The sequence below is a fragment of the Candidozyma haemuli genome (genome assembly GCF_002926055.2).
Source record: "Candidozyma haemuli strain B11899 chromosome Unknown G_2014730914, whole genome shotgun sequence".
Taxonomy (NCBI): Eukaryota; Fungi; Ascomycota; class Pichiomycetes; order Serinales; family Metschnikowiaceae; genus Candidozyma; species Candidozyma haemuli.
In genome coordinates, this window is record NW_020289905.1 from 390,715 (window position 1) to 411,714 (window position 21,000).

Genomic DNA, 21,000 nt, shown 5'->3' on the forward strand with positions numbered 1-21,000 from the left:
GGCCCACTGTGAGAGCCTGCCTGCCTGGCACTCGCGCTGCACTGGCTTTCTCTTTCTCTAGCCGTGCACCTTTCCTGGGCTTCTGAGCCATTGACTGCTTTGCACTTCTTTCACTTACGTTCTTTTTCTTTGACTTTTTCATCGTTTTTATTATGGCCGACCCGCAGGTGCCGTTTTTGGCTAAAGCCAAGGTCTCCTGGTCTGGCGAAGAAGAGGGCGACTTGGGCTTTCTAGAGAATGAAGTCATCAAGGTGTTCCATATAGTGGACGACCTGTGGTGGCAGGGGCTGCTTCTGAGGAACGGCAACGAGGGGATTTTTCCAAAGGAGTTTGTCAATGTTGCCATTGATCTGAGATCCAATAGTGCTGTTCCCACACCTACCAAGCAGCAGCAGTCTAGGGCTAGAGCGTCGAGGGAAACTACGCCAGTGCCTAGCCTGAAACATGTCTACCTGACGCCTACGAAGCAGCAGATGTACCTGGGAAAAAGAGCTTCCCAGGTGTTTTCGCCTACTACTACGCCAACCAAGGCTTCGCCTGGCAATTACGCTTATAAGATGTCGCCAGCGTCGAAACTGGCTCCACAACTATACGATACATCGTTTGAGAAGAAACTGTCGAACCCGAAACTCTATTCTCAGTATGTCATGGGTTCGGGGCTTTCGAGAGACGATAAACGCCATAGCATGGTGGAATTGAAGCAGAACGATTACTCCATGAAGCATAACGACTATACGCCTGAGGATGATGACTTGCTCGAGCTGATTTCATATAAAAAGCAGCAGCTCGAGAAGGAATTGATGAACTTGAAGCGTTTGGAGAGGTCCCACGTTCAACAGAAACAACGTCGCAGTCAACTGGTGGAGTCTTCTTTCGTTAGTGAAGATCTCTTATCGCTGAGACGTAACTATACGTCAAAGGATGATCTAGGCGCCAAATTGGCTCTTATGGATGAACCTGAGCTTGTTGACGACGAGGACGATGAACCTCCTCCACCTCCACCTCCAAAGCATAAATCTGCTTCCGTTCCTTTCGCTGCAGAGGACTTTCGTGCTTCAGGAGCTTCCCAATTCAATGGGTCTATGGAACGCTCCTGGCGCCAGCTGCAAAACGAGCAGCTTAAACTGTCGCTTAAATCTTTACAGAGCGATGTGCTTAACCTTTCTGAATTGAGTGCCACTTCCGCTGGCTCTTTCATGAGACACAAGTACGAAAAAGACATGAACGAGTCTGAGCATCGCATGAGTCGTATGAGCATCATTGAGGACCAAAGCGAGGATTCAAACTCTCGTAGCGATGTCATGGACGCTGTGTTTAGAGATAAAAAGTCCAAGCATCCTAAGATCTTCAAGATGTTGATGAAGAAGAAGCCTGAACAGAACTTGATGGAACAGCGTCTTCAACAAGACCAGCCTGACGACTGGCAAAGCGTCAAAGTGGACTTGAACAGAATGAACACTTTGATCACTCAGGACAAACAATTACGTACTAAGAGAGCCGTTAGAGAGGAGCCCAACTTCATTGCTAGGCCTTTGGACTTTGTTACTGACATTAACGAGAGCGAGACGTTTGGCCCTGATCAACATTTGGAGCCTGTCAAGGACATGAAGGTCAATATTCGTAAAGTTGCTGACTTCTCTGAACGTTACCAGCACAACTTCGACTTCAACGACTTGATTTCTGACATCAGCGTCAAGTTTGGTACTTGGAGACCTAACGAGATTCGAGCCGTGCTCATGCACTTGTGCAAGTTTAGAATCATAGAAGAAAGTGAACGCATTCTGCAAACCAAGCCTAAGTTGCAAGAGATCATGGCCAAGGGCGAAGCTACTATTTATCAACTCAACTATCTTTTCAAGAAGTTGCTCGAAGCATTGCGGATCCCCGCTGAAGTTGTGCTCGGTTTCTGGAAGAAGCCTAACGAGTTCTACCACAACGAACAGTACGTTATTAACCACTGCTGGCTCTCGGTGATGGTGGAAACGGATATTTATGGCAACGGTTCTTTCCGTATTATCGATCTCATGTGCTTCAAAAACGGCCCGATTTGCAACAAGGACGGTTTCAACGAATTCTACTTCTTGGCAGAGCCCCTTGATCTCGTGTCGACGCACATTCCTACGGTTATCGAGTTGCAGCATGTTTGTCCTCCGGTGGATCTCAACATTGCATACCATTTGCCCAGAACTTATTCTGGTTGGACCAAGAACGGTCTTACATTCAAGAACTTCAACAATGCATTGACCCGCATCAAAGACTTGGAGTTCTTCGAAGCTGACATTTTAGTTCCTGTTGACGTTGAGCTTTTCACTTTAATCAAAACGTCTAGGACTACATCCAATGACTACACATTGTGCCAGGTATATTGGACTGGCGGCAAGAGAATTGCCAAGGTTAAGGCGGTTCTCCCTGATAAGGAGGAAGTGGGCGTTTTGCAGATCTTTGCTGGGCCAAAGGGACTCCAGACCCATTTTGACAACATTCATGAGTTGGCATGCGTGGTGCCGCTCTATCATTCTGGATCCCAAAAGCCATGCAAGTTCGTTCCTCGCTTCCCAACCAACCAGGCACAAAATAATGACCTTTACATCAAGCATCCTCAGCTTAATAATATCAGCGTTGGCCACGCCTACAACTTTGAAATTGAGGCATATCCTTCCATGGGACTCAACAGCGGGCTGGGTATCATGAACCAGGACTTTAAGCTTGTCATTGAGTCTCCTCTGGGCAAGTACACCCGAGTCGTGAAGGAGGAGCCACACAAACCATACGGAACGTTCCGTACCAACATGAACTGTCAGGAAAACGGCACGTACCGTGCGTTGGTTATTGGTGATAGTGGAAACAGTTGGTATGTGTTTGCTCAATGGGAATGCGCTGGGTTGCATTAATAGCATATAAAACATAAAAACACATCATTACATAAACAAAATTCATAATACATGCTCCGAGAGAAGAAAAGGAAGAAAGCAAGTAGAGAATTAAGAATAGTAGTAGAATCTATTGGCACAGTAGATAAGCACTTATAGCCTTAGTATACCATTTCGCAGCCATTTTTCACTAATAAGTCCCACTACAAATCCACCAAAACTTCATAAAAACAAAATTTTAAAAACACCATTATCACCACAAAACCCCCAGAAATACCATAGTACCATTATTTTCAGCCCACCTTCCCTCCCCGTGCACATCATCCAACCTCACCAACCCCCTCTGGTCTTCCCCAGACTTCGCGAAAAACCATATCCCATATCAACGCTTCCCATCTAACCAGTCCATCTCCCTTCCCACTCTCCTTCTTTAGCATGTCTGAAACAACCACCCAGACCAAAACCAAGCCTCAACAGGAAAGGTACTCCAAAGACAAAAAAGTCGGTGAAGGTACTTATGCTGTGGTTTACGTGGGGAAGCTGGTGAGAAGCGGTCGTCAGATTGCCATTAAGGAAATCAAGACTGGACTCTTCAAAGATGGCCTTGATATGCTGGCTCTTCGAGAAGTTAAGTACCTCCAGGAGCTTCGCCATAAGAACGTGATTGAACTTATAGACGTGTTTATGTCGCTGGATAAGAACTTGAACTTGGTGCTTGAGTTCTTGCCTTGTGACTTGGAGGTGCTCATCAAGGACCAGAGTGTGGTGTTTAAGTCTTCAGATATCAAGCTGTGGCTTCTTATGACGCTTCGAGGGGTGCATCATTGCCATAGGAACTTTATTTTGCATCGAGACTTGAAGCCTAATAACCTTTTGTTGGCGCCTGATGGACAGCTTAAGATAGCAGATTTCGGTTTGGCTAGAGCGTTTGGCAACCCGAATGAGGATTTGACGTCGAATGTCGTCACGAGATGGTATAGGGCGCCAGAGCTTTTATTTGGCGCTAAGCATTATACGGGTGCTGTGGATGTTTGGTCGGTGGGTATAATATTTGCTGAGCTTATGCTTCGAACGCCGTATCTTCCGGGTAAAGACGATTCAGATCAGCTCGATGTGACGTTTAAGGCTTTGGGAACGCCTACAGAGCAAACATGGCCCAATGTCTCGAGCTTGCCGCTTTATAACGCTTTGAGAGTGTACCCTCCTCCATCCAGACAAGAGCTTCGGAACAGATTCAGCGCAGCTACAGAAAAAGCCTTGGACTTGATGATTTTCATGACACAATTAGACCCATCTAGACGGTGCACGCTGACCCAGGCACTTATGCATGAGTACTTTACGGAAATTCCATTGGCTACAGACCCAGAGGACCTTCCTACGAAGGGCGGAAAGGAATCTGCCGAGAAGAAACGTCGTTTGCAGTAATGAAGTCTATGTCTATTTATGATAAATGCTGGCGACGTGCTCTGCAATCGCCCATGACGAAGTGAGGCCAGGGCTCTCTATGCCCATGAGGTTGACAAACCCTCTGAATCCTTCTTCTTCTTTGATGTAATAGTCTGCAAAGTTCGTTTTGCTTTCTTCTGGAGAAAGAAGTTTAGGACGAACACCAGAATATGATGGCTGCAACTGGTCAACAGTAATGCTAGGGAAATAAGTGGCAATCGATTTGGCTGCTTCTGCTAGTCTACCTTCAGAAACGCTGTAGTCAAGATCAAGGGCGGTTTCTTTATCCACCCATTCCAAATCCGGCCCAAACCGTAACTGGCCACCAAGATCAAACGTCAAATGCGTTCCCAAACTGGAAGCGTTTGGGTTGGGACATGGGTAGATGAGTTTGGTGGTGATATCTTTCGTGGGAATGGGATTTTCAGGCGCATACGAGTAGTAGCTGCCTTTAGCGAAGTAACTCTTGAATTGGCGTTCTTTTGGAAGCACTTTATTGGCGATTTCTTGTGCAAACAAGCCTGCCGAGTTGATAATGTTATCGGCAGTGATCTCAAACTGCTCTCCGGAGCCCTTCTCCGTACAAACCAATCTATACTGCGGCACAGCCAGTTCATACTGAATATCATCGACCCTCGTATTAATAGCAATTGTGCCCTCGTCATTCTCAAACTGTGTATGAAAGAACAATGTCAAATCGTGGGCCAGTATAATACCCGTAGTTGGCGACTCCAAAGCACCAGCCTTAGCATTGATCCTTGGAAACTGTCTTGCGGCTTCCTTAGCCGATATAAGCGAAACCGGCACCCCCAACTCGTCAGCATTCTTATGAAGCTTCTCAATGTACTCCTGTTCCTTCTCGCTCTGGGCCACCACCCATTTCCCACACTGCTGATACGGCACGATATGTGGATCCACCTTATTATAGATCAATTCCTTCCCTCGTATACAAAACTTGGCTTTAAGTGTATTTGGAGGGTAATAGAGCCCCGCATGGATGACTTCGGAATTTCGACTTGTCGTTTCCATCCCTAGCATTTCATGCTGTTCAAGCAAAGACACACTGTTTCCAGGTACTTTCTGGAGTTCAGAAGCAATTGCCGTTCCCACAGCGCCTCCACCGATGACCACATGTGAAAAGTCAGCCAACCGGCGGCTGCACAAGGAGAATTGTCTGATTTGGCGGATCATGAAAAGAAGGAAAAGGTGGTTTTCAAGGTGGATATCATCGCGCATTTATAGTAAATCGTGGGGTACCAGGCCCAGAGACGTCAGACCAAAGTCACAACAAGGCATTGGATGCTGGAGGAAAATGACAAGCAGGGTGTTTATTTAGATTGAGGTGTAGCCGTCCTTTTAGATTTTTTCTATAAATATAGGTATAATTGGGGGTTGTCTTTCTGTGATTACAGTTGCTGCGAAAAGCTGTCAAAGTATGGTGGAAATGAATGTATGGAGGGTTTGTGAGGTGATTGTGGATTTGGTTGGAAGGGCACGAAAAATCGAAAAAGCGGTCGAAAAGGGTGTGGTTTGGGAAATGGATGGAGGAGGAAGATGTCTTTGGGTTTTGAATTCAACAAAAAAAAAAAAATTTGGTTTTGGTCGTTGGAGGGGGAACTTGGTGGAATCAGTGTTGGGTAGGTTTTGGTGGCTTTTGGTGGGTCTTAGTGGCTGCGAAAAGTGGGTTCAGTAGTTGGTTGAAGTGGTGGGTGAATAAGTAAATTAAGGTGGACTTGGCTGGTTGAGTATGATAAATGTAATTTTTGAAGAGTAAGAATTCGGATGTTACAAAGGGATAGGAAGAGTCGCTGGTTGCTTTGTAGAACCAATGTAACTATTCTTCTTACTAGCAGTGGACTGAGCGCTGTTGGTTAGTTAGAACAAAAGCCAAAGCTAGATTCTCCTTTTCGGAAATTGAATTTTCACTTTTTCTCCTATCTCCTTTCTTTCACTAGAACAAGAAGATAATGCTTTGATATGAAGAGCAACGGAAAACCATGGGCTGTCTAACAGGTTGATGGTCTTCTTTTGGGACCCAATGCCAGCAACACATTGCATTACTAGCTTTCGTAACCTCTCAAGAACCGTGAATCAAGCTACTTAGCTCTCTTAGTCGTTCCAAATACATAAGGAACCTTGTGGTAGTGAGTTAAAGACTACTAGGCAAGTCACAAGAAAAGTGAAGAGTCCCACGAAAAGCTCTTAAAAGGCTTCAGGTGTTCAAAATACACTAATTATTTACTTAAAGGAAGTCCTCGACTTACTGGATATCCTCCAAAGTGCCCATATACGAACCTAAAGCTTCATGTCCTTTTCCATAGTTAACGCTTGTAAACGCACTGGATCATCCTGGAACAAAAAGGCCTATAACTCACGATTCCGGCTGAATTCGGCAAAACAAACACTACAGTGATATAAAGAAAGTACGAATGCATATTTTAATATATTAAAATATTCATATTTTAAGCATTTTCCCAAAACAAGGTACCAGTTTAACACTCTTTTATCATCTCTTATACGCTGGTCCTATAGTGTAGTGGTTATCACTTTCGGTTTTGATCCGAACAACTCCGGTTCGAATCCGGATAGGACCTATTTTTTGCACCCACCTAACCCCGAATTTTTACCGCCCAACCTTAATTTACATCTCAACCCTTTTAGTCCTTTTTCATACTGCAGCGTACCCACCTCTGCTTCTTCATTAGTACCAGCTCTTCTTCACTGGCTGCGAAACGGTCAATACCATACACTGCATTATCTATTACAGCAAATTACCCACATACATGACAATCCACCACCACCAAACCACAAAGAGGGGAAAACCAATAAAAAGAAATTCCCTGGAGCACTATATAAGGAGAGGAAATCCCTTAAGAAATTACTAGTTCTTTTTTTTCCAAACGGCGGTCCCTTCTTCATCTGCCTCTATAACCGCACGTGGGGAGCGCACCTCATTAACCGGATGCATTTCCAGACAGGCTTAATATATCTATAAAGAGCATTCCCCAACCACATCGTCAGTCAGCGCCCTGGCCATGAAGTTTGGTGAACACTTGCGTAAGGCGCTTATAAAGAACTACTCGTTCTATTACATCGACTATGACGATCTCAAGCACCAGTTGAAGAAACACTTGAAGGAGAATGACTATGAGTGGACAGATGAGTTTGAGGAGGAGTTCGTGGCTGCGTTGGAGGACGAATTGGATAAGGTGTACTCGTTTACGAAGGTGAAGAACACTGAAGTGAACAGGAGAATTGAGCTGGCGGAAAAGTACGTTTATGAAGTGGTGGATGCGTTGCAGAACCCTAACAGCAAGACGAAGAAGCCGCTGGAGCAGGACTTTGACGACTTGGAGGAGGATCTTTCTGATATTATTGCTGACGTGCACGATTTGGCTAAGTTCACCAGACTCAATTACACTGGGTTCCAGAAGATCTTGAAGAAGCACGATAAGACCACTTCGTATAGCTTGAAGCCGATTTTCCAGGTCCGTTTGAACGCTAAGCCTTTCTTTAAGGATAACTACGATAAGTTGATTGTGAAGTTGTCGAAATTGTACGATTTGGTTAGAACCAGAGGTAACCCTGTCAAAGGTGACTCTTCTGCTGGTGGTACGCAACAGAATTTCGTCAGACAAACCACCAAGTACTGGGTCCACCCAGATAATATCACTGAATTGAAGTTGATCATCTTGAAGCACTTGCCTGTGTTGGTTTTCAATGCTGAAAAGGAGTTTGAAGCTGAGGATTCGGCTATTACCTCGATTTACTTTGATAACAAGGACATGGACTTGTACTATGGTCGTTTGCGTAAGGATGAAGGTGCTGAAGCTATACGATTGCGTTGGTACGGTGGCATGAAGAGCGACCAGATCTTCGTGGAGAGAAAGACCCACAGAGAGGACTGGACTGGTGAAAAGTCTGTCAAGGCTCGTTTCGCCTTGAAGGAAAAGAAGGTTAATTCTTTCCTCAAGGGTGAATACACTGCTACCCAAGCTTTCGAGAAGATGAGAAACGAGGGCAAGAAGTCCACCAAGGAAATTAACAACTTGGAGCTGCTTGCTAAGGAAGTCCAGTACTCCGTCTTGAAGCACAAGTACAGACCTGTGATGCGTTCTTTCTACAACAGAACTGCTTTCCAGCTTCCAGGTGATGCTCGTGTTCGTATTTCTCTTGATACCGAATTGTCCATGGTCCGTGAGGATAACTTTGACGGTTACGACAGAACCCATGGTAACTGGAGAAGAATGGATATCGGTGTGGACTGGCCATTCTCCCAACTTCCAGAAAGAGATATTTGCAGATTCCCATACGCTGTCTTGGAAGTGAAGTTGCAGACCCAGATGGGCCAGGAGCCTCCAATGTGGGTCAGAGACTTGGTGTCCAGTCACTTGGTAGAGGCTGTTCCTAAGTACTCTAAGTTCATCCATGGCGGTGCTACGTTGTTGACGGACAGGGTCAACTTGTTGCCATTCTGGTGGCCACAGATGGATGTTGATATTCGTAAACCTCGTATCCAGCAGGGCTACGGTATCTCTAGACAACAGCAGAAGCCCAAGTCTTCTTCATCTGGCGGTGAGCTCGACGAAGAAGAGATGTTGCTGGAGGAGCTTAACAGATACTCTTCAGTGCACTTTTCCAACGATACCAACCCATTAGAGGAGGACTTGGACGAGAACTCGCCTTTACTTTTACCTTCCAGCTACACTGCCAGAAACGATTCCCCAGTCTCGAACTTCTTCAGATACCTCTGGGCCAAGTTCTTGCACGTCTTCAATGACGACCGTACATTCACGATCAAGCCCGGCACCGACTTTGACATTAATTCAACATTTGCATCTAAGTTGCCCAAGGGTAAGAAGATCTGTGTGCCAATCAGAATTGAACCAAAGGTCTACTTTGCTGCCGAAAGAACCTTCTTGGCCTGGCTTTCTATTGGTATGATTCTCGGTGCTACTGCAACTGCATTGCTCAACTATGGTGACAAGTCTTCCATTGTCGCTGCCGTTGGCTTCTTCATTACCGCATTGTTCACCTTGACTTACTCGATCATCAAATACATTGGCAGAACGTTAGCCATCAGAGAGAAGAAGATTGCCCAATACTCAGACAAGTTTGGACCAAACATGATCTGTTTCTTTATTGCCGCAGCTACTTTCTCGACCTTCTTCTTTAAATTCTCCGAAGTTTAAGAAACCTTTCAATTCCAATACCGCATCAGAATCTACAAAATTATAAATAAAAATGTTAGGAAATGAAAACTTTTTGTGTCCTTGTTCTATATGCAAAGTTAGGACAGTTCGAGTCCTCTCAATCTATTATCGATGATATCATCAACATTTTCATCCTCAGAACCGCTCTTGTCTCTCTTGAATCTTCTAGCAATCTGAGAAAACACTCCAGGCTTCTTTCTCTTCACGCGAGTTCCACTTGGCAAGACAACGTAATCGTCATCATTGTGTGGGTCAATATCTCTTGTCGTGCCAATTCCTTCACCACTTGGAGGAAGTTCAGATTCCAATGGATTTGTACCGGCACGCTTTCTGTGGGCAGCGGAGCCTGGGGTTTCATCATCAACAATAAAGTCGTCCTTGTTGGTTCCGAAATGAGAACCAAAGATCTTGTTCACCAAACCCTTCAACTTCTGGCCTGTTGTAGAAGGATCTCTTGGGAACAACCATCCCTGTTTCAATTCGTTGTATGATCTCTCTTCAAACATTCTTCTGAGTTCAAGGTCCTTCTCGTAAATCTGGAAAAGTTCAACGTCGCTTGGCGAGAACATGATCTTGAGTAACTGGAGGATAAAGTCGAAGAAGAGCAATGCAGTGGTCAAGATCAAGAGAGTAGCCCACCATGAGATGTCGCCACCAAATTCCAAAAGACCGTAGTCAGCAAAGTAAATGGTTGGCTCATTGCTTCTGTGAAGAAACATGATCAAGACATTCCATAATCCGTAGCCAGCTACTGAGATAATGAAAGATGCAAATGCCAACCACTGCTTGTTGCGTTGTTCCAAAAACTGCGATTTGGCGTTGATGACAATGACAAGAGTCCAGAAGACCATGGTTCCCAAAGGCAAGGAAGTGTTGTCTTTGGTAGCTGAGAAGCCCCACGTAAAGTAGGCAATGAAAGACACAGCAACACTCTGCAATGCAGCCAAAGCCATCCAGTAGATGAAGATCTTCAAGTTAAATGCTCTGTAGTTGCGTCCAGTGCCGTATAGCTCTGGAACCGCTAAAAGTGTAGAGGGCTTCAAATCCTTATCGAACATACCAACGCAAAGCACTGGTAAGGAGGTGAAAAGTGTGTTGAACATCGATAACGACCATTTTTCGTACATGGACGTACCGGTGAACATGGTGTACCTCTGGTAAACACATTGGGTCAAGTAGAAAAGGAGCTCCTTATAAAACGTCGTAAGAACGAACTTGGAAGTTCTTATGTAATTGTAACGACCATTGACAAGAAGCAACTTAAGCAAGAAACGGAATTGGGCAATAGCGTAATCAGCCGATCTTGCAGCCTGCAAACCCTCTTTACCAGTAATACCAACACCAATGTCGGCACTTTGGATCATGGCGATATCGTTAGCACCATCTCCAATAGCCAAAGTGACATCCCTTTTTCTTAACTGTCTGACCGAGTTAATCATACTAGCCTTCTGGGATGGTGATGCTCTGCAACAAATAGCAGAGTCAGTTTGAATGCAAAGTTCGATGAAAACCGAAAACAAGGTAGGATCGCTTTCGATCTCACCCAATGTGGCGCCGTCAACGACAACAACAGAATGTGCAATTCTGCCAGCTTTGATCTCCAGACTGGCGGTGCTGATACGCTGAGTAAGCCTTTCGGTACCTTCGTCACTGGACAAAACAACGACAGTGGAGTAGTCCTTAATGAGTCGACATGAGTATCCAATATTAATGGCGGTTTCTCTCTTGTCACCAGTAAGCATCCACATCTTAATACCAGCACGACGCAATTTGTCAATAGCCTCACTTACTCCATCTTGCAACTTATCTTCAATAGCTGTTGCTCCAAGGAGATCAAAGTTATTTTCAATCTTGGCGCCAACTTCTTCAACTCTTTTGGCACGGTCAGATAATGCAATCTTCGCCTCACGGTACTCAGTCGACCATTGGTCATATTCAGCACTGCTGAGCCACTTGAAAGAGTACAACAAGGTACGCAAACCTTCAGATGAAAATTCCTCAATGTGTTCCAAGGTCTTCTCAATGACAAACTCTTCGTTAACGAGCAACTTATCTTTTGGAATGAATGCATGAGAGTTCTCTCTGGTATCGGCATCGTTGTGTTCGTCCAAACTGTAACGTTTGTTTTGTTGCATATGAAGAGACTGTCTGGCTTTAGCAGCAATTTGACTAATGTCACTTTCTTGTCTGGAAACGATATTGTCAATAGAGCCAATACGTTCGGCAGCATCAATGCTGGCTCCTCTCAACGAAGAAAGAGACCTTCTGTTTTCAAGTTCAGCCGAGACCTTGCTTTGCAAAACGATTTCAGCTTCTTGCGTTTTTCTGTCAGCAGAAGACAAGAAAATGTCTCTTGCTTTCTTCTTCGCGAGATCAGCATTCTTCAACAAGTCCAAAATGATGTTATCAGCACCTTTACAAATAACACCAATTCTTCCATCAGGAAATTTGACAACAACAGACATTCTCTTACGGACCGAGTTAAACTCCACGACATCAAGGATTTCATAACGGTCAACTCTTGGTGCTTCGTCAAAACCATGAGGATATGTCTTGACACTGATAACACCATTCTGCTTATCAGCAATAACAAAACCAAGGTCCCTAGCTGCGTCAGCCAAAGCCAACTCATCCGGAGAGGCAGCTTGGTAGGTAATACCAGCATCCTCTTCAAGATCATTCACCTGTTCTTCTTCGCTGCTACCAGTGAGAGTGTAGGTTGAGCTGTTGTTGACACCCTTGGCGGCTTTTCGAGGTTGACAAGTGTGACAAAGAGCTATGCTCAAAAGAAAGAACGTTGCCTTCCTGGAAAAGATCGTTTGTGGGTTGGTCTGGATATACTTCAACAAGTACAAGGAACTGGCCAAATGCTGCTCTTTCTCTGGCTGGGCTGTAGATCTCCAGCTTGTGGAAGTACGGATAGAAGAAAGTTCCATGCTTTGCCTGACAATGGATGTGGTACTTTTTCTTGTTGGAGGGAAGGCTTTGTTTTGCTGCAGAGGGCGAATAGCATCAACTTTAGCCATATAATGATCGCCGAACCCAGGATCCTCTTTCTCTTCCGCTAACTGATCAGTGTCGTGGATCCAGTTGGCACCACAAACACTGAACTTACGCAAAAGCATCTCGTTATCTGTAAGAGTTCCCGTTTTATCGGAGAACACATAGGAAACTTGACCCAATTCCTCAAGAATGGTGGCAGTCTTTGCATCGGCAGGGGTATTAGACTTGACATCGTACATGTCAATGTCATACTGCAAAAACACAAGCTGCATGACCTTGATGATTTCCATCGTAACATAAAGCGAAAGGGGAATCAAAGTATTGTACATGATGATGAAACCCATGAGAGTGGCAGCAATACCGACATCCTGGTCGTAAAGGTACCATGCTTTATGGAGATCGTTTTGGAGATAAATACGCTGAGCCATGGTGGACATTGCAGAAAGAATGATGACCACAAAAATCATAAACAACACAATAAAGTTGATGTTTCTTTGAAGTTTTGGAGCCTTTGTTCTTGGATTTTTCAAGTTGTTCATACGGATCTTGGACTCTTCACCGGTGAAGACGACTAAACCCAATACAGATCTTGTGTTACGCAAGATACTGCCTCTATAAACGACGTTGTCAAGACCAAGGGCGTAATCGGTACCGTTGGAGGAGAAGTGGCCCTCAAAATTGTACAAGTCCGGGTTAGGATCTTCGGTGGTGACGAGACAGCGAGCATTCTTAAGATCACTAGGTCTTTGAGTAAGTTTCAGGAGCTCAGGATGGGCGAATTTCGACTTGAAGTTAGTTTCACCATCAAGAGCCATGGTTTCAACGAAAGCTTCAGTTTCGTCGCTGTCGACTGCCAAAAGAATGATGTCAGCTGGAATCCATTCGTTCTCGTTGATTTGCAAGATATCACCGACTTTAATATCTTTCCAGGTAGTAGGATCCAGGCGTAGATTATAACGAGTCATGGCAATGGTGTTTGAAAAAATGTTCTTTGACCCGTCCACAAGCGAGCCAACCGAAGAGTTCTGAGAAGGCTCCTCAGGGTAGCCCACGGGTATGGTTTCTGTCATGATGGTGTGGATGGATTGAGTATCGAACAGAGCCAAGTCTGCGTCTTCACAGACAACACTGGCTATTTTGGAATTCTCTTCCTTATCGTGAGTATGACGTTTCCAGTCGTCGAAACCCTCACGAGCAATGGAAATAGACATAAAGATCATAAGCGGAATGATGGTGGTGAACTGGCCTGTGGTGGACCATGTGGGGATCATTTGCATGATGGCAACGACCATGAAGTAGCAATTGGCAAGCTTGGAAAACTGAGCCCGGAGCTGTTTCGGAAGGAACGTGTAGATGTTGTATTTCGACGAGGTGATGGTGTTGCCGATGTAGGGCTCTCCAGAACGCTCATCCACATACGCTTTCTGGGTTTTGGAGTAGTATTCGTCGCTGAAGATCGAATTGGCCTTCTCTTTACGAAGACAAACGGGGATGATACGTCCAGTTTCAGAGGCCCCAAGCTGCGACCGGCCCAAGAGCTTATCTTTATACTTCTTGAAGGTACCTCTCCAGGAGTTTCTGAACCGTTTCTGTCGAGTAAACCTGCTATCACGTTGTTCGTTCCCTTCATCATCGGAACTGTTAGCACTGGAAATCGTCGTAAGGCGAGTCGTCAGGCGCAGCATCTTCTGGGAGTACTGGGGGTACTCTTTCTTATGGTAACTGTCCTGAGGTCTATCCACGGTGATTGCCGGTGGAGCTAGGTAGTCTCCATGCGGTTCAGGGTATTGCAGGGACTGAAGGCCCAGAGGACCAGCCTGTCCAGGCAAGCCAGGCAGTTGCAGCTCCTGCCCTAGATTATCCAACTCTATCTGAGACAGACGCCTGGAATCCCAGAACGGATTGAACGAGGCCGCCACAGCCTTATTGAGAAGCTGGGAGCGCAACGACAAGCCTCTTTTGCGTCGAGTTTGCGGCGTGCTCTCGTCGGGCATGGATGAGGAAGAAAAAAAAGGTGGTGTTTTCCAGTAGTTGGCAGGTGTTGATCAGTTGGAAAGGTGATGTTGAGGTCGGCTGTGCAGGGCAGGCGCTCTGGAAGAAGGTAGTCAGAGGAAGAAGGAATGAAGGAAAGGAAGGATATAGTTAGGAAAAAAGTATAGGGTGTGATTGAGAGGCTTTGTGGAATCTGGGGTTGTGAATTTTTGGAGGTTTTGGGGGTTTTGGGTGGTTTTTGGTGGAGGTCTGGAGAGAGTTCTGGTGGACTGGAGAGAGGCTTATTTTTCACTCCCCAGTATTGGACTGCGGTGGAGTCGAGTCGGTTGTCTTTTTTCGCAGCCAGGGTCCATGTGGCAGGGAAGAGGAAGTGGGCTGGTAGTGTTTGGAGGGAAGTGGAGGGTTTGGATTTTGTTTGTTTGTTTTTGGGTGTTCTGGATTTGGTTGGTTCTTTTTCTGGGGATTTTTCTAGACTTTTTCTGGGAGTTTTTGTCATTCTGTGGGTCTGTTTATGCTACGGTTGGCGCTCTGGAGTGGAAAGTATGCGCAGCAGGCTAATTATAGATAACAAAGTGGTGGAGAGAAGGTGGATGGCTTTTTTTAGGTGGTTTAGAAAAGGGCTAGAAAAGGGTTAGAAATAATTGGATTTACGGATTTTAGGTCGAGGTTGGTAGGAATTTGTGGTTTCGTGGGTTGGTTGTTCTTTGGTGGGTTGGGTGATGGGGAATATGGACTGGTATCGTCAGATATGGAGATAGTCAGATCTGAAGAGATGGTGAGTTAGGGGAAGTTTCGTGGGGTGGTCTTATTTTACGTGAAGGTTTAAACGAGGGACGTTTTGAGGGATTGGTTGGTGTATAGTGGGAAGTTGGTGGGAGTTGGTGGGTGGTTGACTGGAGTGTCTCTGTGGGTGAACGGCTGAACTACGCTGGTGATAGTGAATGAAAATACTAATTTTGGATTGGAATTTGCTTTTATGGAGCCATAAAAATTACTTGTACTTACCTCCTTTTTGATATCGTGTTTCTACGTGTTTGGCTACTTACCTATGTGTATGCTTCCTTCGTCGCCATGTACTAATACTGAAACATGTCCCTGTAAGTTACACTAAACGAAACCTCAATACACAAAAACCATTTATCTACGTAGATAGGCTTTTTTCAGAATATTGGAACCGTTTTGTTTCCTTTTCCACGGCGTTGCCAGTGGAAGTAATGCCCTGTGAGGCTTTATGCTGGTCGAGATGGTCCAGATGGACATACATATTCTATTCTTTCCCTTGTTGGGTTGCGGTTTGGATGTTCAAATTAAGCTTTTCTGTTGATTTGGATAAAGATAAGGTTTGAAAAAATTTATATTTTTTATTGGGCGTCTGTTTTGTGCTAGTTCTTTTGGTTATAGTGCTTCACTTACCGATGTGGCTTTCACAGGGAAGACTCAAAAGCCACAGACCGGACGGAAACCCGGCAGATTCGGTAAAATTAAGGTTGGCGGGTGGAAGTGGATGGAGAAGTTTAATATGGTGGTTTTGTTACGAAATATGAAGAATTGCTGTTGCTGGTTGTCTAGCACAGAACGTACCAATGAAGACAAATATATACATATAGGAGGTAAGATGGAATGGGATGATGTTTTTGAAAGAGTAGGCTGGTTCATATGGTACTTCAGCAGTATGATGAACTCTGATTTGCAAGTTCAGAGTCAGAAGAAGCCTCTATCAATTGATCTTTCCATGAATCAAAGCACTAGTACTAAAGTTCAAGTTGTAAAGAGCGTAGAAAAACTCTAGAATGTCTTAAAACACACCTTACGTGTTTACTAAATAAGACACTAGCTTCAAAACAACTTACTGTCCATTCCAGTATCAATCCTCTTGAAATAAGCTTTATTAAAGGACACGAATACCGCCGTTAAGCCCCACCATGTAATAGAGTATTCTCTTTCCACTAACCGAAACGTAAAGCGTCGATCTACTCTTGCAAATCAAAGCTTAAATTCAGAAATCGTACCACTTCAATGCAACCATCTACCCCTACAAATCCTCTCATCACATCATTAATGTCTGATACATACACTTCATCTAGGCTCCTAGCGTCACTCTCACCTTACCGAAACAGTAATCTTTATACTCTTCAACGTAACCCTTGTGGTTTAATTCCACCTCTCCTGTAAGCTCAGACACAATCTCTTCGTTGCCTGCCACAAGAACCATACCACGGGGCATTTGCGTCAAGTCTGGGAACTCCTCCACGAGCTTTTGGTCGAGAATGAGTCCCGCCAAGTTGTTAGCTACCTGTCTGCCCATGTAGAGCGCCCAACCTGCTGACTTGATTATAGGCTTTTCGACCATGTCGCCAATACAGAAGACATTATCGACTTGAGTCTTGTTGTCTGGATGGAAGAGCTGGCCATATTCGTTCACATGGATGTTATTTTTGGACGACACAAACTGAGCCATGTCGCCAGTGAAAAGGTTGGTGTTGTTCTTGAAAGCGTTACACCAGTATGTGAAGTCTGCTTCGATGATCTCGCCGTTGGTAAGTTCCAAATCGTGGTTTTCCAACTCCTGCTTCACACGCAAGCCTGTCATAACCTTGACACCAGCACGTTCAAGACTCTCACGAGCCATATCCTTAAAAGCATCTGTAAGTGGTTCAGGAGGGAACTTTTCGTGAGGGTGGATCAAAACCACCTCTTTCTCTGGATGTTTAGTTTTAATGTCACCAGCGATTTCAATACCCACAGCACCGGCACCCACCACAGCTATTTTTTCAACACGTTTCGCCTGAGCATTAAATTCCACCATCTCCTTAAGGTAACTCTCGTAGTTATAAGCATCTGGCGAAGTGGGCCACGACCGGTTCCGGCCCGCAGCAACCACACAGTAATCAAACGAGATCTTCGCCAGACCACCAGTTTTACCGTTCAAAGTGTACTCGGCGCTATCCTTCTCCAAGCGAGTGACGCTTCCCTGGGCATAAGTGATCTCCAAATGCTCGTTGTTCTCAACCTTCACATTGGCGCCAAGCTCCCGCAACACATAGTCATCGTCAGACACCAAATGGTCAAAAAACAAGTCCTGGAGGTTCTGGAGCGGCACATACTGTGTTTTGGCAAACTCAGGGTCCACAATGGCTCTAGGCACCCCAAGCACATTAAGAAGCCCAGCTTTAGGCTCGATGAGCGTAATAGAGACTCGGCTCGTTGAAGGTCTCTGCTTGAATATGTTTTCAAAGCGACAAGCGCAGAAAGACCACCGTACGAACCGCCAATAATAAGAATGTTCGTCGTGAAAGACGCAGCAGATTTGCTGATTGCCTGAAGCGTAGTCATGGTTCCGTAAAAATGGAAAGATTGAATTTTCAATCTCGCTTCGATGGTCGGCGCCTGGACGAGTATATATATGCACTTCGGATGCCGCGCTTGTGGGCAGGAAAAATAGCCTGGTGGGTGCAAAAAGAGGGTTGGCAAGCGAGGTGGAGGTTCCGAGTCGGCGATGGAATTTCGGGACGGGGTTGGTTTTCCGGCTTGGTACATGCAAGTGGTGGGAAGGAAACGGTGGTTCGGCGTTTGCCACGACTGCAACGGCTGTAACGAAGATTTGCAACTATTCGAGGCCGTGCATGAAGATTCATGGTTCCGCACTGCTGAAGGCTCGTAATCTAAAAAATCAGCTGCACTGGGAAGTTGCAAAAAAGGGGGAAACAATGGGAAAATGAGTTGGGTGGAGATGATGGGAGGGTCGTTTTAAGGGGGTGGCTGTTTTGGTAGACGGCGGGTGCTGGCGGGTGGATGGTACCGCCTCTGATCAAATAGATAACGTTCAACCTCGGCATTTGTAGTTGGCAGTGCAAGAAAGAGATCCAAGTCGACCTTCCCATGGCACAGGGACTCCTTGGCATAGCTTCAAACCGTTAGCTAGGTTGGGGGTACGGACGGGTCGGAGTTGAAGAAGTGGTTCCGTGCCGGTGTGCATCTCGGCGCCGAGCCCGGCTTACCAAGGCCTATCCAAGAAAGGAGACGATCGGGACGAGCCACAGTCGGTAGACGGCGTGGCGGGCTGCTTTTCTTGGTGGAACGTTTCCGTGACAAACCCGTCGAGGTTAGAAGTGTGTTCTTCGAACTTGGTGGTGTCTCCATCCAGGTAGCGTGAGGCGTTGTTGAACATGCCCAAGACTTCTTTGGCGGTCATGCGGGAGAATTGGGTCATGGTGGGCGAACGAGGTCGAAGCTGGCTGGTGGATTCGTCTAGATTAAGTGGGATAGTCATTCCTGTGTCTTCACGGGACCTTTCCAAAGGTTCAATTGGTTTGGCTTGTTTTTCTCTTTCTGCCAGGAAATTCTTCACCTGGCAGAAGATCTCTGTAGGGCAGTACTCTTCGTTTGGAGCAGGATAAAGCAAAGCCATATTGAGCATGAGTTTCTCGGTACGTTTGCCGGGATGCTGGATGATAGTATGCTTTTCAGGTCCAGAGCTGACGTGCCATTCTTTCTGAGGCTCAGAGTCTCTGAACACTTCGAATTTCGCCAGCGACGGCCGGCTGGATTTTTGTTTGAGCACTTCGCCAGCCCATGGTTTCGCTGAAATGACGTTTTCTTTAAGGCGAAGCACGGGAAGCGAGTCCGGTGCCTCAGAAGCCCCAAAAACGGAATCCTTTATGCCCACAGGATCCGAATCTCTATGAACATCGAATTTAGGTCGCTTTTTGTCGCTCCCAGAGCCACTAGACGTCAAAGGCAGCCCACGTTTAAGCGAAAGCACGTTCCGTATAGTAGACGGTCTTACATCGAAATTCTCTGTTCGACGCTGAAAGTACCCGTAGTTCCGCTGTAGACGCGTCAACGGCCTGGCTTCCCGTTCAATGCCTATATTATAAACCTCCAGCGCATCGCCATAAGCGCCCTTGGTCTCCAAGTACTTAGCAAACTCCTCATAGTACAACGCCAACTCACAGCCAATGCCCTTTTTCGCCAAGTACACAAAGATATCCCTCGGCAGATCCGAGTACTGGGAATACTCAAGCCACACCCGCAAGTATCTCGGGTCGTTCTTATAAAACTCTGTATCTCTAAAGCACGAAGTACACCTCTCCAAGAGGCCCAACAACCCGCTCTCTGTGTTCCCACCCTGAGGAAACGCCTCGTTCGTCCAGTTTATATAATCAAGGTACGCCTGGAGCGGGTCGTCCAACTCGTCGTATTGAGCAATTGCCAGTTCAAACTCGTTCTTCTTGGATGTAACTGCTGACTTAGGAGCATGTTCCTTGAGTGCTAGAGCTAGTCTCAGCGCCGGCCGGCCGGTCACCTTCGGCTGGATATTCTCCTTTTGTTGTTCAAGCACGGAGAAGTCCATGAGATGGGGGTGGAGATGGAAATGGTGGATTGGTGGTGGTGATGTAGATCAAGTGTTTGTTTGTTTTTCATTCGCGCATGTATGGATAAGCAGAGATGAGATAAGGAGGAGGAGGGAGGAAGAGGGTTTTGGAGAAAATTGGGATTGGGGATTCAGGTGAGGTATAGAGGGGAGTTTGGGGATTGGCTGATTTTGGATTTCGTAGTTTTGGTGGATTTTGGTTGTTGGTTGTTGGTTGTTGGTGGTGGACTGACTGGGAATGGCCTGGAGAGGTTTCGCAGCCATTTCGCAGCCACTGGAGGAAGTGGTAGAGGGAAGGAGACAAAGGAAAGGGAAAGGGAAGGGGAGGTGGAAGGAGGGGATCATCTTGGTTTGATTTTAAATATATGGTAAAGTCAATTGGGTTTATGGTTTTTGTGGGTTTTTGTTGTTTGGCGTGGATGTTGGTGGTTATGGCTGGTGAGCAATTGGTGGTTTTAAAGGTGGGTGGATTGTCATAAACAGAAGAGATAAAGTTGTACCGAAGATGTAGTTTGTAGTTTTGTTTTTTACTATTTTGGGTGAAATTGTGGCTTTCTTCTTTCTTTCTTTCTTTCCTTTTTTCTTTGGTCTCTGTTGTTGAACTTTATGTACTGGTTACTGGGAGTGGTTATTCACCAGCCGTGCATCCTGGTAGAACGGAAAAGTATATGTTTACCGAGCAATTGAATGATTAAAGACTTTGTTAGATAACTATTAAGCTTAGTGAATTGTATGTAAATCTTTTATTGTCGTTTGCTTCTTGGAATAGTTGGTGGGTCCTACAGTGGATAGGCAGAAGAAGAGAGCAGACGTATCTAACAATCAGTACTCATGCTTAGAACGTATATAACAATAAAGTTCTTTCTTTTCAAGTGGAAAGCAGACTCAATTAATTTGCTAAAGAATAGCAGTATCTTAAGTATTTCGTAGTATAGGGATATAGGTAGCAGGTAACTTAGAAGTTATACTAATAGGATATTACCTCCAAAGCCACAAACCATACAAATACAGATGGCTGGATTTAATGAACTGGCAAGTTCTTTGGAGCATTAAAAATTCACTAAAAGGAGAAAAAAAGAAGAAAAAAGAAGAAAAAAGTCAA

At 45.4% G+C, this 21,000-nt stretch overlaps 7 protein-coding genes and 1 non-coding gene across 8 annotated transcripts; 4 read left to right on the plus strand and 4 right to left on the minus strand. All coding sequences in view use genetic code 12, as the record gives it.

Moving 5' to 3' along the window:
• Positions 1 to 152: 152 nt before the first annotated feature.
• On the plus strand, positions 153 to 2,891 carry CXQ85_004294 (uncharacterized protein; the record flags this gene model as incomplete). The annotated part of the gene is made up of 1 exon (XM_025487919.1): positions 153 to 2,891. One exon carries the CDS (start codon positions 153 to 155, stop codon positions 2,889 to 2,891), a length of 2,739 nt encoding a protein of 912 aa, XP_025341727.1.
• Positions 2,892 to 3,305: 414 nt separating this feature from the next.
• CXQ85_004295 (TFIIH complex serine/threonine-protein kinase subunit) lies at positions 3,306 to 4,295 on the plus strand (the record flags this gene model as incomplete). Its single annotated transcript, XM_025487920.1, has 1 exon — positions 3,306 to 4,295. One exon carries the CDS (start codon positions 3,306 to 3,308, stop codon positions 4,293 to 4,295), a length of 990 nt encoding a protein of 329 aa, XP_025341728.1.
• A 77-nt stretch (positions 4,296 to 4,372) lies between these two features.
• Positions 4,373 to 5,507, minus strand: CXQ85_004296 (uncharacterized protein; the record flags this gene model as incomplete). Its single annotated transcript, XM_025487921.1, has 2 exons — positions 4,373 to 4,453; positions 4,479 to 5,507. The coding sequence occupies 2 exons, from the start codon at positions 5,505 to 5,507 to the stop codon at positions 4,373 to 4,375; spliced, it is 1,110 nt and encodes a 369-aa protein (XP_025341729.1).
• Positions 5,508 to 6,838: 1,331 nt separating this feature from the next.
• On the plus strand, positions 6,839 to 6,910 carry CXQ85_004297. The gene has a single exon. It is a non-coding gene; the product is annotated as a tRNA-Gln (tRNA).
• Positions 6,911 to 7,351: 441 nt separating this feature from the next.
• On the plus strand, positions 7,352 to 9,508 carry VTC4 (Vtc4p; the record flags this gene model as incomplete). Its single annotated transcript, XM_025487922.1, has 1 exon — positions 7,352 to 9,508. One exon carries the CDS (start codon positions 7,352 to 7,354, stop codon positions 9,506 to 9,508), a length of 2,157 nt encoding a protein of 718 aa, XP_025341730.1.
• Positions 9,509 to 9,606: 98 nt separating this feature from the next.
• On the minus strand, positions 9,607 to 14,526 carry CXQ85_004299 (aminophospholipid-translocating P4-type ATPase; the record flags this gene model as incomplete). The annotated part of the gene is made up of 1 exon (XM_025487923.1): positions 9,607 to 14,526. One exon carries the CDS (start codon positions 14,524 to 14,526, stop codon positions 9,607 to 9,609), a length of 4,920 nt encoding a protein of 1,639 aa, XP_025341731.1.
• Positions 14,527 to 16,604: 2,078 nt separating this feature from the next.
• Positions 16,605 to 17,857, minus strand: CXQ85_004300 (uncharacterized protein; the record flags this gene model as incomplete). Its single annotated transcript, XM_025487924.1, has 2 exons — positions 16,605 to 17,741; positions 17,765 to 17,857. 2 exons carry the CDS (start codon positions 17,855 to 17,857, stop codon positions 16,605 to 16,607), a joined length of 1,230 nt encoding a protein of 409 aa, XP_025341732.1.
• Positions 17,858 to 18,518: 661 nt separating this feature from the next.
• BUB1 (protein kinase) lies at positions 18,519 to 19,877 on the minus strand (the record flags this gene model as incomplete). The annotated part of the gene is made up of 1 exon (XM_025487925.1): positions 18,519 to 19,877. The coding sequence occupies one exon, from the start codon at positions 19,875 to 19,877 to the stop codon at positions 18,519 to 18,521; it is 1,359 nt and encodes a 452-aa protein (XP_025341733.1).
• Positions 19,878 to 21,000: the final 1,123 nt, after the last annotated feature.